Source organism: Lytechinus pictus, chromosome 3 (genome assembly GCF_037042905.1).
Source record: "Lytechinus pictus isolate F3 Inbred chromosome 3, Lp3.0, whole genome shotgun sequence".
NCBI lineage: Eukaryota > Metazoa > Echinodermata > Echinoidea > Temnopleuroida > Toxopneustidae > Lytechinus > Lytechinus pictus.
Window position 1 is genome coordinate 50549164 of NC_087247.1, and position 12860 is coordinate 50562023.

General features: G+C 34.1%; 1 protein-coding gene across 2 annotated transcripts; it reads right to left on the reverse strand.

The window, feature by feature from the left end:
- Window positions 1-320: 320 nt before the first annotated feature.
- Window positions 321-11707, reverse strand: LOC129255518 (procathepsin L-like). 2 transcript variants are annotated; one of them, XM_064097319.1, is made up of 7 exons: window positions 11209-11707; window positions 8420-8670; window positions 4462-4617; window positions 3512-3736; window positions 2300-2465; window positions 1974-2082; window positions 321-1431 (listed from the first exon to the last, which is right to left on the reverse strand). In XM_064097319.1, exons 2-7 carry the CDS (start codon window positions 8666-8668, stop codon window positions 1332-1334), a joined length of 1005 nt encoding a protein of 334 aa, XP_063953389.1. In that variant the 5' UTR covers window positions 8669-8670; window positions 11209-11707; the 3' UTR covers window positions 321-1331. The 2 variants fall into 2 exon arrangements, with proteins under 2 accessions (XP_063953389.1, XP_054749842.2); XM_054893867.2 differs by lacking the exon at window positions 11209-11707 and having other exon boundaries at window positions 8420-9566.
- Window positions 11708-12860: the final 1153 nt, after the last annotated feature.

Genomic DNA, 12860 nt, shown 5'->3' on the forward strand with positions numbered 1-12860 from the left:
TTACACACTTAATTTCTATAATTTATACCAACTTCCAACTTCTATTTGGATCATCATACGCACATTCATAAACTAAATTAAATTTCTTTTACTGGGACATACAAGATAAAATAAATATTCGGTCATGTTTACATAAAGGACTTAGGTCGGGCATAATAATTATGCTCATATTTAGATGAGGATAAGATTTAGGATCGTGATTAGGTTGTGACTCGGTTTTTTTTAGTTCAGGGATATTGTCTGTTAGGTCTTTCCTCACAGTTCACTTTTTCGCCATCCTTCCGAAATACACCCACAAAACAGTTCAAGTAATTATAAAGTTGAGATGAATAATTTCATTCTAAATTCTTGTTTGATTTTCCTCACTTGTTTAATCACATGACAAAGAAGAAAGTGTGAACTCGTTTTCATCAAAATGAATTGGAACAAAAATAACTTTTAAAAACTTATGAAAGGTCATCCTTTCCCTTTTGTCTTTTGATTGTATAAAATCTCAAATATTTCACTTTCATGCTAAAAGAATGTTGAACATAGTCACCTTGGAGAATATTGAAATCAATCGTGATAAAAAGAAGAGATTTCTTTTAATATATTGCAGTTATCTGAATGTCATGATATAAAACATATAAAGATGAAAAAATAAAATTTAGCCTGTGATATCACTCTTAAATTACAAACTTATCTTTTTATGATTATCACTGTTGAAGCAAACAACGCAAGAATGTTATGCCTATTTATGGTATAGCTTTTTCCTTGAATCGTTTTTAACTATATTGGCTCAAATCAACATTGTATCTCTTGAGTAAATATCTGTTTTGATAAACCATCGCTTTTTCCATTGCAATTGTATATTTTGTGCATATAAGTATCATGTTTTCCGAGAAAAAGAGCCATAAATATAGGCAATTAGAAAGGAAAGCATGTGATATCATTAAGAAGATACAATATGAATATAACCTCTTACTCATGGGTGTCGATCCGCTTACGCTTTCTATTCATTTGGGAGAATGGCGCTTTGTATTATTACGAAATATCACACCCCCAGCTGAATAGAACTTTTCTGCGGATCGACACCATTGCTTTCATTACACAAACTTAGTAAAGTGAATAGTAATGGTGTACCTATAGCACCCTCAGGAACTCTGGTCAACGCATTAGAGTATCCACAAGGATTGGTTATAGCACGCCATTGTAGATTGATATTGGTATATTCCAAAACATCTGTTAATTTTATATTCTACTGCAAAATTAGACGTGGGGTGCAGTTTGATTGAGTGATTTTGAAAATGCCTAGATGTTCTTGCAAAACAGTTCACGGGTTTGAATGCAGATTACACCAGAGGGAAACTAGCTTGAGTAGCAATGCCACATTGGTTGTTCTTGTTACGAGACATCCACAGATATCCTTTCATCCCCCAAGACTCTCCCCAGCTGTGAAAAATGAAATGGAGAAAAATGAAAATTGTCAACCGATCCAAACTTTGGTCGATTCTCTCAATCTTAACAATCAAGTGAGATATTTCATTTTGGCATCTAAGCTGACAGTTCGCCACGTGGATCATTATCTGATCGCTAAAATTGCAAAGGGTCAGCCTTAATGTCTAAGTGGATTTTCATAAGTATAATATTATCTGGCATGTGGTCATAACTGTTGTGTGTGTATATATTCCGCGTGTTGGATACAGATGAGACAAAAGAGACAAAGAGGTAATGCCTTTAGTTCAAATACATATATATATATATATATATATAATATACTTATATACAAATATATATGAGTAAGCATTTAGCAGTGTCTATCAGGATGATTTAAAGACCCATAATATTATTTGGGGGAACAGAGCAAACAAAATAATGTTTAATAGTTCTCGTTTTCACAATCGGGGGACTGGTATACAGGATCTATTATCTCATATAGTTCTAAATATGGTATATCAAGAGTAAGATCACTAAACAAATATAGACAAACTGACCTGTTCTTAACAATCCAGTAATCGGTACCGTCACTGGTGCTTCCGTAACCGACTGCAAGAACGCCATGATCCAATAAGGTAGAGCTGCATGCAGGCTCGTTGTAAACTCCTGTAAAAAAATAATACATAAGAACAAGTTTCATCAGTAATAATAAATTGTATATATATTCACGCGAATACACAATTGTCACTGTAAATTCTATGTTATGACATCCATAATGAATTCAAGTGTCCCTTCCTCATTCTTTTTCTATATCAACTAGAAATGATTCACGAGATCAGAATTTATATGACATTCGTCTCACTGTTGGAACGATGGATCTAACCTGACTTATAAAGCTGGAAGGACATATGACTGGCATCAATAGCTACTGAGATAGGACCTTCATGGGCTACAGCTTTCTGTAATGCCTTCTCAGATCCTGATGTGACATCAGTGTAGCCGGTGACGGTAGCTCCTACATCGGATTTTTTGAAATGGCATTGTCCATCCTGGGGGAGGGGCAGAGATGAAATTTTGATATAGTTTTTAATTCATTTTCCAAATATTTTTTTGAAAAATAATTTAAATACTTGCATGATAGTCATCAAGTACATGTCGTTCATTATCAAGATTTAAATGACAAGTCTACCCCAACAGTAAATTGATTTGAATAAAAAGAGAAAAATCCAACAAGCACAACATTGAACATTTCATCAAAATCGGATGTAATAAGAAAGATATGACATTTTAAAGTTTCGCTTATTTTTCACAAACCAGTTATATACGAATCCGGGTCGGTATGCAAATGAGGGAAACGATGACATCACTCACTCACTATTTCTTTCGTATTTTATTAAATGAAACATGAAATAATCTAATTTTCTCCTCATTGACCCGTGAAACAAAGTTTTATTTCTTCCTGAACATGTGGAATTACTTGTTTAACATTTTATGGTTCAGTCAAGTTGGGCTTTATTGTCAAATCTGCAAAAAAAATGAAATATTGTATGATTCAAACAATTAAAAAAAAAAGAAAAAAAGTGAGTGAGGGGCATCATCGATTCTCTCATTTGCATTTGTGCACATATAATTGTTTTGTGAAAATTAAGCAAAACTTTAACATGTCATAACGTTCTTATTTTACATCCGATTTTAATGAAATATTCAACATTATGCTTGTCTGATTTTTCTCCATTTATTCAACTCGATCCATATTTTTGGGGGTGGACTTGACCCTTAAGTATAAGTAAATCATCTATAAAACAGCTCGTTTTACAGATGGCAACAACGTACAGTGATTTACCCGGGTCACAATCCAACTTTTTTTAAAATGTCTTTTTGCATGATTGTTATCTGTTGTGTTTTTTTTATTATTGAGTCAACGACTAAATACGATTACTTATAGATAACGGTGGCCCAAAACACAATGAAAGCCCACCGAGCGTGCTAAAGTACCACGGCCCCAATGGCCACTGTATGACTGTAATAATGTAAAAAAAAAAGATTGACAAGAATAAAAACAAAAAAGAGATGAAAATAGTTAGCGCCATCTTACCACTGCTTTGTAAGGGTAACTTGCTTCTGTATCAATACCATGTGCATCGATAATGTACTGGAATGCTTGGTCCATAAGACCACCATTGCATCCTTCGTTACCCTCAGGCCCAGAACAATCGACCAAGTTCTGTTCGCTCAAGCTCACCAACTTGCTTGTCTTCTTGAAGTGTTGTCCTTCTAAAGACCCAGTAGCACTGAACGCCCAGCATGAACCACATTGTTTCTGTAAAAATGAGAGAGATAATCGACCAATGAACAAGACAGTAGGCCTATCCACAACAAACATTTATGTATTTTATATTGATTTTCCCCTGTTTGTTTTTTAAATCAATGTAGTACCCAGATTTTTTTTTAAGATAGGTCTTTAATGCTTTCCAGTCTAGTTAAAATGATGTCATTGTGTGATAATCTTATAAGCGAATTGTCATCTAAGTGTTCATTATGTTTATATTTCTTGATTCACAATACAATTTAGGCTGTTAACATGGAATAGCGTAGGTCCCAACCATTTACGGAAGGATAGCCATATAAGGTTCTGAACTTGGTAATAACATGGACCTACTACCCGACCTGGTAATACTTGGTCAGGTACATGTGAGGGATTTAATGATTGTTATAAGTTATTGCAACTTAAGGCCTAACTTTCCATTTGCATTGATTTAATTTTGAACAAAAAAGGGAAGTATTACAGTGACATTGCATATGATGTACTTATACAAACAATCTAATTCGAGATATTTCTTATGAGTAAACATATAAACAAAAATATAAGAGCATGTATTATTTCCCTTGTGCTACAGTCACAAACTGACGAAACTGAATTCAGACCGATTAAAGCTATTAAGTTATTTCCAATGACATACTTTCGGTCGGTTTGGTAGAACTGTTTCATTGATATGACTGGGTCTGGTGAGTTAAGTGTATACAGTCATGTATAGTTTATAGTACCTGGTCCTTGACAGGAGTTACATAACCCTTGGTGCGCCAGTCAACCTGCTTTGGGAGTTCAGCGTAGGATGGTGGGAGGAAGGTAGAGCCACTGGGTACCTTGGATGTGACATTATGCCGGAAACCAGTCATCATGCGCACGAACTCTTCATTTGTCTGCGAGGTAACATAATAGATATAAGATATTTCTTATTTTTTATGCCGTGCTTTGAGTTCATTATGATCAAATTATTTTCTGGACAGATTTCAAATAATTTTTTTTGTGGAGTATCTTAGTTCGCGCAGAAGATGAGACAAGTGATCATTATGTTTATTTATTTTTATTATTATTCATTTATTGGTATATATGCACATAAAAATTGACCAGCAGCACATGCTGAAAGGGTCAATTTACAAAAATACATGAAGTACAATATACAGATATAACAAAGCAAATGAACAAAAACGTAATTCCAGTATTCTATATCAAAACGATCCAATCCAATTATTGGTAAACAGATAGCCATGTGTTTTATTTTCTTCCTTAGATTGCTATGTAATGGAAAATTTTCAAACATGGAAATAATATGCATCCATTTATTCATCTATCAAATTATCAACAACCTGTTTCATTCTGATACCATATTTATATTATATTTTTGACCATGTATTTTGTCATTACTATTATTATCGTTTCGTTTATCAATTTTCAAATGATTATGTAGGCCTACATTAAGTTCTGCGCACAAAGGTAAAACACACAAACCGACAACCAGGCGCACAGACTCCTTTCTCTCATGATACACATTATTCATAATATTTTTTAAGTATAAATTAAAAAGAGCAAAAAGTAAAGTCTAGTAGCTAACATCACAAGAAACTGATATACTACAATTTATGTCACGAGTGTATCATATAATATCGGAAAAGAAATATAATTTTCATGACAATTCAGCTGCAAATTTCTTATCACCATATAAAGCTACCAGCAAGTTCAAGAACAGATGATAAAACAAATTTATTTAGATTCAGGTATTTTACCACTTGGTCAATATTTGATTAAATCTCGTGATGTATTAATCTTTAAGATCAGGGTCCAAAAAATAAACATGTTGATAGTCTCAGATTGAATAGAATATCTTGAAAGATATTTTGTGTTCCAGATATGCGTTTTTTTCCCCTTCAAAATTATGTGGGGTATAGTTCATTCCATTATATATCATTCAAGAAATGGAAAGAAGTGAGTTTAAATGTAAAAGGTATCCACAAAAATGTAGTAGGAAAATACAAAAATGATGGTGAAAAAGCATTATAGTAGAAGTATAGTAGAAGTTGTAGTAGTAGTAGCAGTAGTAGTGGTAGTAGTAGTAGTAGTAGTAGTAGTAGTAGTAAAGTAATAGTAGTATAGTATAGTAGTAGTAGTAGTAGTAGTAGTAATAGTGATAGTAGTAGTAGTAGTATTGGTGGTAGTGGTAGTGGTAGTAGTAGTAGTCGTAGTAGTAGTAGTAGTAGTAGTAGCAGTAGTAGTAGTAGTAGTAGTAGTAGTAGTAGTAGTAGTAGTAGTAGTAGTAGTAGTAGTAGTAAAAGTAGTAGTAGTAGTAATAATAATAATAATAATAGGCATTTATATAGCGCCATCTATCTAGAAATATTTTATTCGGGGGCGCATTGTTATTATTATTATTACCCCGGTAGTATAGTAGTAGTAGTATAAGTTATAGTAGTACTAGTAGTAGTAGTAGTAGTAGTAGTAGTAGTAGTAGTAGTAGTAGTAGTAGTAGTAGTAGTAGAGAATTCTGATTGTTCAAAATGTGCTTATACTTTTAAGAAATTTAAATGAAGCTGCAGCAGAGAATTTCTTTTATATCCCGATGTGGGTCGATAAGCGAGGAGTCAGAAATAGAAAGATATTTTAAAAGGTCGAAATTTTTAATCCAACTTCATTTTTAAGAACTGGAAGTTACCACATACAGTGCGTATAAAAAAACGGGACTGTTTTGAAAAGTCTATAAAAAAAATTATGATATCGATATTTTGATGTTAATAGATGCTCTGAAATTATATTTGAAATGCCATTTAAAAGATAAATTTTGTTCATGCTTTAGCGATCACGGGACGTTTTTGTCGGGGATACAAAAAGAGGCTTGCGCCAAAATGGCAGAAATGAGAAATTTGATGATCAGACTTTTTGCTAATCAGCAGACTTCCTCTTAAACTTTTCATTATCTTTACCATGATTTTCGAATTATGCTGTCAAATTTAATTTTAAAATGTATTTGTTTACTTGAATTATTATGTTTTTTTCATTAAAACTTCTTTAACCTTTGAATTTTCCTTCATAAGTAAGAAAAGAAGACTTTTTGTCAACCCAAGCAAGAAGATTTGCATTATCAATTGGGAGAACTTGGAATTATTCAAATCGTATTTTATTATGTGAAACAAATTATGTTATGGTTCCTTTAAAAACACATGAATCCTATCTTCAAGGTGTTATTGATTCCTTGACTAAGTTTAATTATGTGCTTGACAGGACAAACAGGAAAGGATTCACGTCTTTCAATGGCAATGGTGTATTGAGTCAATTTTGAAGGAGCTAGATATGGCAGATCGGAAAAAATGTATTAAAAAAGATGTGAGCTGCGAGCGAAGCGAGCAAGCAAAAATTTCCACTTTTTATTAAAATATCAAATTTTGTGATAGATTTTTGACATAATATTCAGAAAATAAATCATATTTCACTTTTTATCTTTCCTTATATTTCCTTTCCACTTTTTTTTATTGGGGGAACACCCCGAGCCCCCGCCCATCTGTATGCCACTGTTCAAAGCCACCATAACCTTTGTAGCACACAATGGAAGGATTTGAAGAAAAAAAAATACACGCTCTCCCATACTTCGGGTGAAAATTTTTTGTTTTTGCTAAAAGAAGGAATATTGAAAGCTAAAAGAGAATATATCAAAAAGAAACAACAACAGAACAATTCAAGCAAATAAACAGACTTGAAAATGAATTTTGACCGCACAATTCGAAAATTATGGCAAAGATAATGAAAAGGTTAAAAGGAAGTCTGCTGATTAGCAAGAAGTCCGATCGTCATGTTTTTTATTTATCATTTTATGCCATTTTGGCGCAAGCCTCATTTTTAACCCTAGACAAAAACATTCCGTGTTTGCTCAAGCATGAATGAAAATAATTTTTTTTAATGGCATTTGAAAGATAAGAATTCAGAGCATCTACACTGCAAAAACTCCGGTGTTGATTTAACACCAGCCCGGAATCTATATATGTCCACACCTGAGAGGTATTGAAACAACATCAGTTTGGAATCAAACCGAGGCTGTTTTAATACTATAATTGGTGTTGTATAAACACCTATCGGGTGTCAGACCAAACGAAAACTGGTGTCGTTTAACACTTCTCTGGTGTAGACATATATATAGATTCCGGGCTGGTGTTAAATCAACACCGGAGTTTTTGCAGTGTATTAACACCAAGATATAGACATCATTATTTGAAACAAAAATTTTATAGACTTTTCAAATCTGTCCCGTTTTTTTATACGCACTCTAGAGAAAAAAATAACATTGTGACAAAAACAGTCGAAAGCTCCGGGAGCGGGTCCGGGAGAGGGGGCTCGAGTTTGACTATAGCCAACATTGTTTTTCAGAGTTCTGCCTATTGGGGAACGTTTGAGCCTATTCCATCGGTTAAACCTCGTCATTTTGCATTCCCTGTCCCTCTTGTAAAGTTTGACTAGTTCACCAAGTAACTAACACTGTGGCAAAATCAGTGTACTTCGATATCCAATGTCCATCAGTGTTCTATTTCTATCCCATTTTTTGTACACGCTGAGAAAGTTTGATTCAGAGTCATATTATTTCCACGTCTTTGCCGAGAAAATATTCTCCATCATCATGATACCAGTTACTGTGATTTGACCATTATTAATATCTCAAACAATTATTATTTTCAAACTCACCATATCAGCGAACTGGTTCATTCCCAGCTCATATGAAACCTTTCCCTCATCGAATTTAACTTTGTGCTCTAAGACGATTTCAAGGTTCTCTTTCCATATCTTTCCTCTTCTGTTTTCCTCGACGTCGCTATGATAACTCCTACCGTTTGCTGTCTTCCAGTCTTCCCAATCCCTTTCGGTGTTGGTGAGCGTCATCGATAGGGTGCCGACCACATAGGCCGCTATCAGCAACACACTCAGATACTTCATGTCTGGATATAGATTAAATTATGTATGAACCACGTTAAAACTAAATCACCTGAATGCTCCGGACACCCAGCCCAGAGAATGTATGCTACTTGAGCATAGATTTCCTGCAGTTTTAAGTTTCAACTTCACTCAGGGTTTCATTTTCGACACTTATCACGAAACACCTTTTGTATTCTTAAAAAAGTCCCTGCGAATATATAGAACAGTTATCATGTTTGTTTAACATCAATCAAAGTAAGTAGAGGTCTGCTATATTTAGACAATGCAAACGGAAAGGGAAGTAATATTGGTGTAAGTATAAAAGAAAGCAAAAACCTGAATTTCCTTCAAGCCTCAAACACTTATGTAACTTCCAAGGTTTAAGCTTAGCGATGAATAGCAAATATGAAAGAACACTTCTGATTTGTCCATGGTCAGTGTTATGAACCAAATGCGCCTGTAACATTGACTTGTATTGGTCAGTCCATTTAGCGATTGATCGCTAATCTTCGCGTTACGGAGCCTCGGGTATTATGTGTTTCATAAAGCTGTTCGTAGTGCGACTTAACGCATGGCGTGTGATCCCTTCTTGTGGTAAATGATACGCACTAGATTTTCATTGGCATTGATTTCATTCCTAAGAAAGGATTACCAGTTGGTCGTTAAGTCGCTCCTAACTTAGGAACAACCTTATGAAAAAAACCAACCTCTGTCACCGTCTCAGAAACACATCAGAAACATGGTTTATGAGTGAGCAAAACCAATGAAATAAGCTATTGGGAAGCCCAAGAAGGGAATAATAGGCAATCGAATAATAATAATCAGCGTATAGATCATGCATTGTATTGATAAAAAAGTTTTTATGTGCAGTTGAAACCAATAACAATTTTAAGTGAACTCTGCAGCATGTAATAAAAAGACAATCAGTAGTTAAGATTTTGATATGACATGAATAGTATCATCATGCTATTAAATTATGAAACTCAGTGGCGTACCGTGGGTCACGGCATTGGGGGGCACTAGCAAAAATTTTGAGTCACTTAGTGAGCAATTCAAGGACAGTGCCATTAAACGGATATGTATATCACTGATCAAATAGTGCGAGCGCGAAGCGCGAGCTGAAATTTTTTGATAAAAGACCTAAAAAGCGACATTTAAGCAATTTTTTTAATCATGATACGTACCTCGCTAAACAAACAATGCGAGCGCCAAGCGCGAGCTGAAAGTTTTGCATATATTGACCCCAATATTAAGGACTATTTTTTAAAGGAATCAATTAAGAGTATACATATCTCACCATAGTCATCTAATGCGAGTGCCAAGCGCCCGCTGATTTTGTTAGAATTACATTTAAATACACGAAGCACCTTTTTGTAGTTATTGTAATCATGATTATCATATACGCATCTCACTAATCACATACTACGAGCACGAAGCGCGAGCTGAATATTTAGGAAATTCAGACCTGAAGAGGGGCATTCTAAGGCTTGTTTGTAGGAATTCACTAAGACCATACGTATTTCACTAACCGAATGATGCGAGCGCGAAGCGCGAGCTGAAAATTTTTGATATTCAGATTAGAAAAAGGGACATTTTAAGACCTTAGAATGGGGCAATCACTTTAAGTAGTCATGAAAAAGAAGTTTGTCACTACATAAAACAATAATAACTCGAGGTGCGAGGAAATATATTTGGTGTATATTGACTTGAAAACAGGAGGTTTTAGTACAACAGGATCATACATCTCGTTGAACAGACAATGCGAGCACCAGGAACAATGAAGACATAGGCCCTGAGCAAATTATGTCTCATAAAGTTATGAAAAAAATGTTTCTTATGTAATATAACATAATTATTATTATAATTATAATGAACAATAATTTCTTCTTTCCCGCTACGTTTTTTTCCTTTCTCCTTCTTTTTCCCCTCCCCCCCCCGCCCCCCCCCCCCCCGTAGTTACGCCACTGATGAAATTTATAAACCGAATTGACCACTCACTCAGTCAGCATACGGTATACGAAAGAATGACGGGCCTAATTTATTTGTATATGTTCATTAAAAAAATGGCATACAATTATATAGATATACTGTATGGACTGCTATTACGTGGAGGCATAGTTGTTTCTAAAGGAGCAAGGGGTCCGTAACGTGGTAAAGCCCGTGGGCATGGGCAGGCCAGTATACGGTATGCGCCATGTGCTAGCCGAAAGACATTCATGAGCACACTTTTGACCACTCATAAAGAAGAAAAAAATTCTTCGATATTTGAGGTCTATGAATATACATGTCTGTTTTGAAGAAAAAAAAACGACAACATCTAACACTAGTACCACAAACATAGATTTTTGTTTATATTCAAAATCTTAAAGCAAATCTTGACACGCGATAAATAGAGATTGATAAACCATTTTTTTATCATTGTTTCGAAATCACAAAACGAAATCACAATGGATGAAAATATAGAGAAACACAAGACAGTGATCTATTCAACATTTGATATAAGAATCTCACTACTTTTAGATTATACTGGAAGTAATATTGAATTACATGGTTGTCCTTACCTTGTCTAATACCAGAACAACAGAGGTTCAGAAAACTATCAGGTTTGGTTGAGAAGCTCACTCTGGATTGCAACTGATATCATCAAGTTCGTCAAGTTATATACAGATGGTACCATGAACTTGATATTGTTGACTGTGCTAGTCATGTGCCGAATAGACCAACGTTCAACTTTGCCAAGCAAACACAAAAGCCCTACAAATTATTATACTTTGCGATACAATAATGATTGATGTTTACCAGTTTATTATCTTCGTACCCCGGGCTTCATACACGGGCATTGGCCTATATATCTCCTTGCTTTGTATGGTATATAGGCTAGATGAGATCGTGACGAAGCATATCCTTTTCATTTCATAGCACATTCTACAAAATAAATGGTACATAGCTTAATCAATGAGACGAGAATAAAACCAACAAATGGATTCTCTGTTCTTTTCTTCGAGATATCAACAAATTTACAAAATATAGATGACTATTTTCAACCCCCAGCATATTTCCAAAGTCGTAAATAGGAAATGAGCTTCTGATGCAAGCATTAAAAATACTGACTGATTCTGGAAAGAGAGCTGAATTTACTCCGTCATTATCTTAGTCCTAAAAAAGAAATTTCTTTTTTTTTTGGTAACACTATCAGTATATAGTAAATGGACAGTGATATTTTCAATAAAGAATCATGTTGAAATTATTATATTATAATTTGTCCACAATGGGGGCTTAGAATGAAACATACTATTTTGGATTATTATGAAAACTCTCGAGTTTATGAAATACTCAGTTTGGGAGTTAAAATGGGAACATGTTGTGATGTGTATCAACCCATCACCCCAACAAAATAATAACGATGATAATAATTAATAAAAAAATCAGTCAGGGTCACATTGCCCCTAAGTAATACAATAACGTTTACCATGTAACATATTTTGAATTGACGATTTCTTCTCTTGGTGTATGAGCATGAATCGGTCATGTATAAAGAAGTCATAAATGAAGAAAAAAAGGAGTCAAAAGTTCCCCCGAAAAATACATTTTTGCGTTAATTCACTGGGCATGCAATTATTTTTTCTTTGAAAGAATATTTCTGATTGTATAAATTATTGTGGCATATTTATGGATTTACGCATTTGGGGTTCGATTAAAAAAAGGAATAAGAAAAAGAACCACCTCAAATAAAAAAAAATTGAAGGAAGAGGATTATACATAGAGACATATTTTTGAATAAAATAAATGTACTTGAAATGTTAGAGGGGGAAATAACATTACTAACTAGAAGAGAATAACAAAGGTAATGAGTCAAAGAATAGAAAAAAGTCCTTACAAGCATCACCTTCATCGTCATGTGAGGGTTATAAACATAATATAAATCCGCCTCTCCTCGTGATTGTGTTTATTATACTTGCACACGATGGTAAATATAGGAAACTTTTTATTACATACTTAAACAAAATGATGTGCTTTCTTTATATAAATCCAATAAAAGTCACAAGGCTGCAATAATTTTTACAATGTCACCTGATTCTGGAGAAATAAGATTTATATTATAAACTCTCAGTTAGTTTGGATGTTAACAGAAAGCCTCGAGAACGACCTTAATTCGTACAGTTTTACATAGGTTGCATCGACATATATAATCTTGAAGCCCTAATCTTGCTAA

Excerpts from the sequence above, each read along its gene's own strand:
- LOC129255518 (XM_064097319.1), bottom strand. The coding sequence starts at position 8,668 with ATGAAGTATCTGAGTGTGTTGCTGATAGCGGCCTATGTGGTCGGCACC. Across the intron at positions 3,737-4,461 it reads TAACTCCTGTCAAGGACCAG|AAACAATGTGGTTCATGCTG; the intron begins GTACTATAAACT and ends TCATTTTTACAG. Across the intron at positions 2,083-2,299 it reads CTTCCAGCTTTATAAGTCAG|GAGTTTACAACGAGCCTGCA; the intron begins GTTAGATCCATC and ends ATTTTTTTACAG.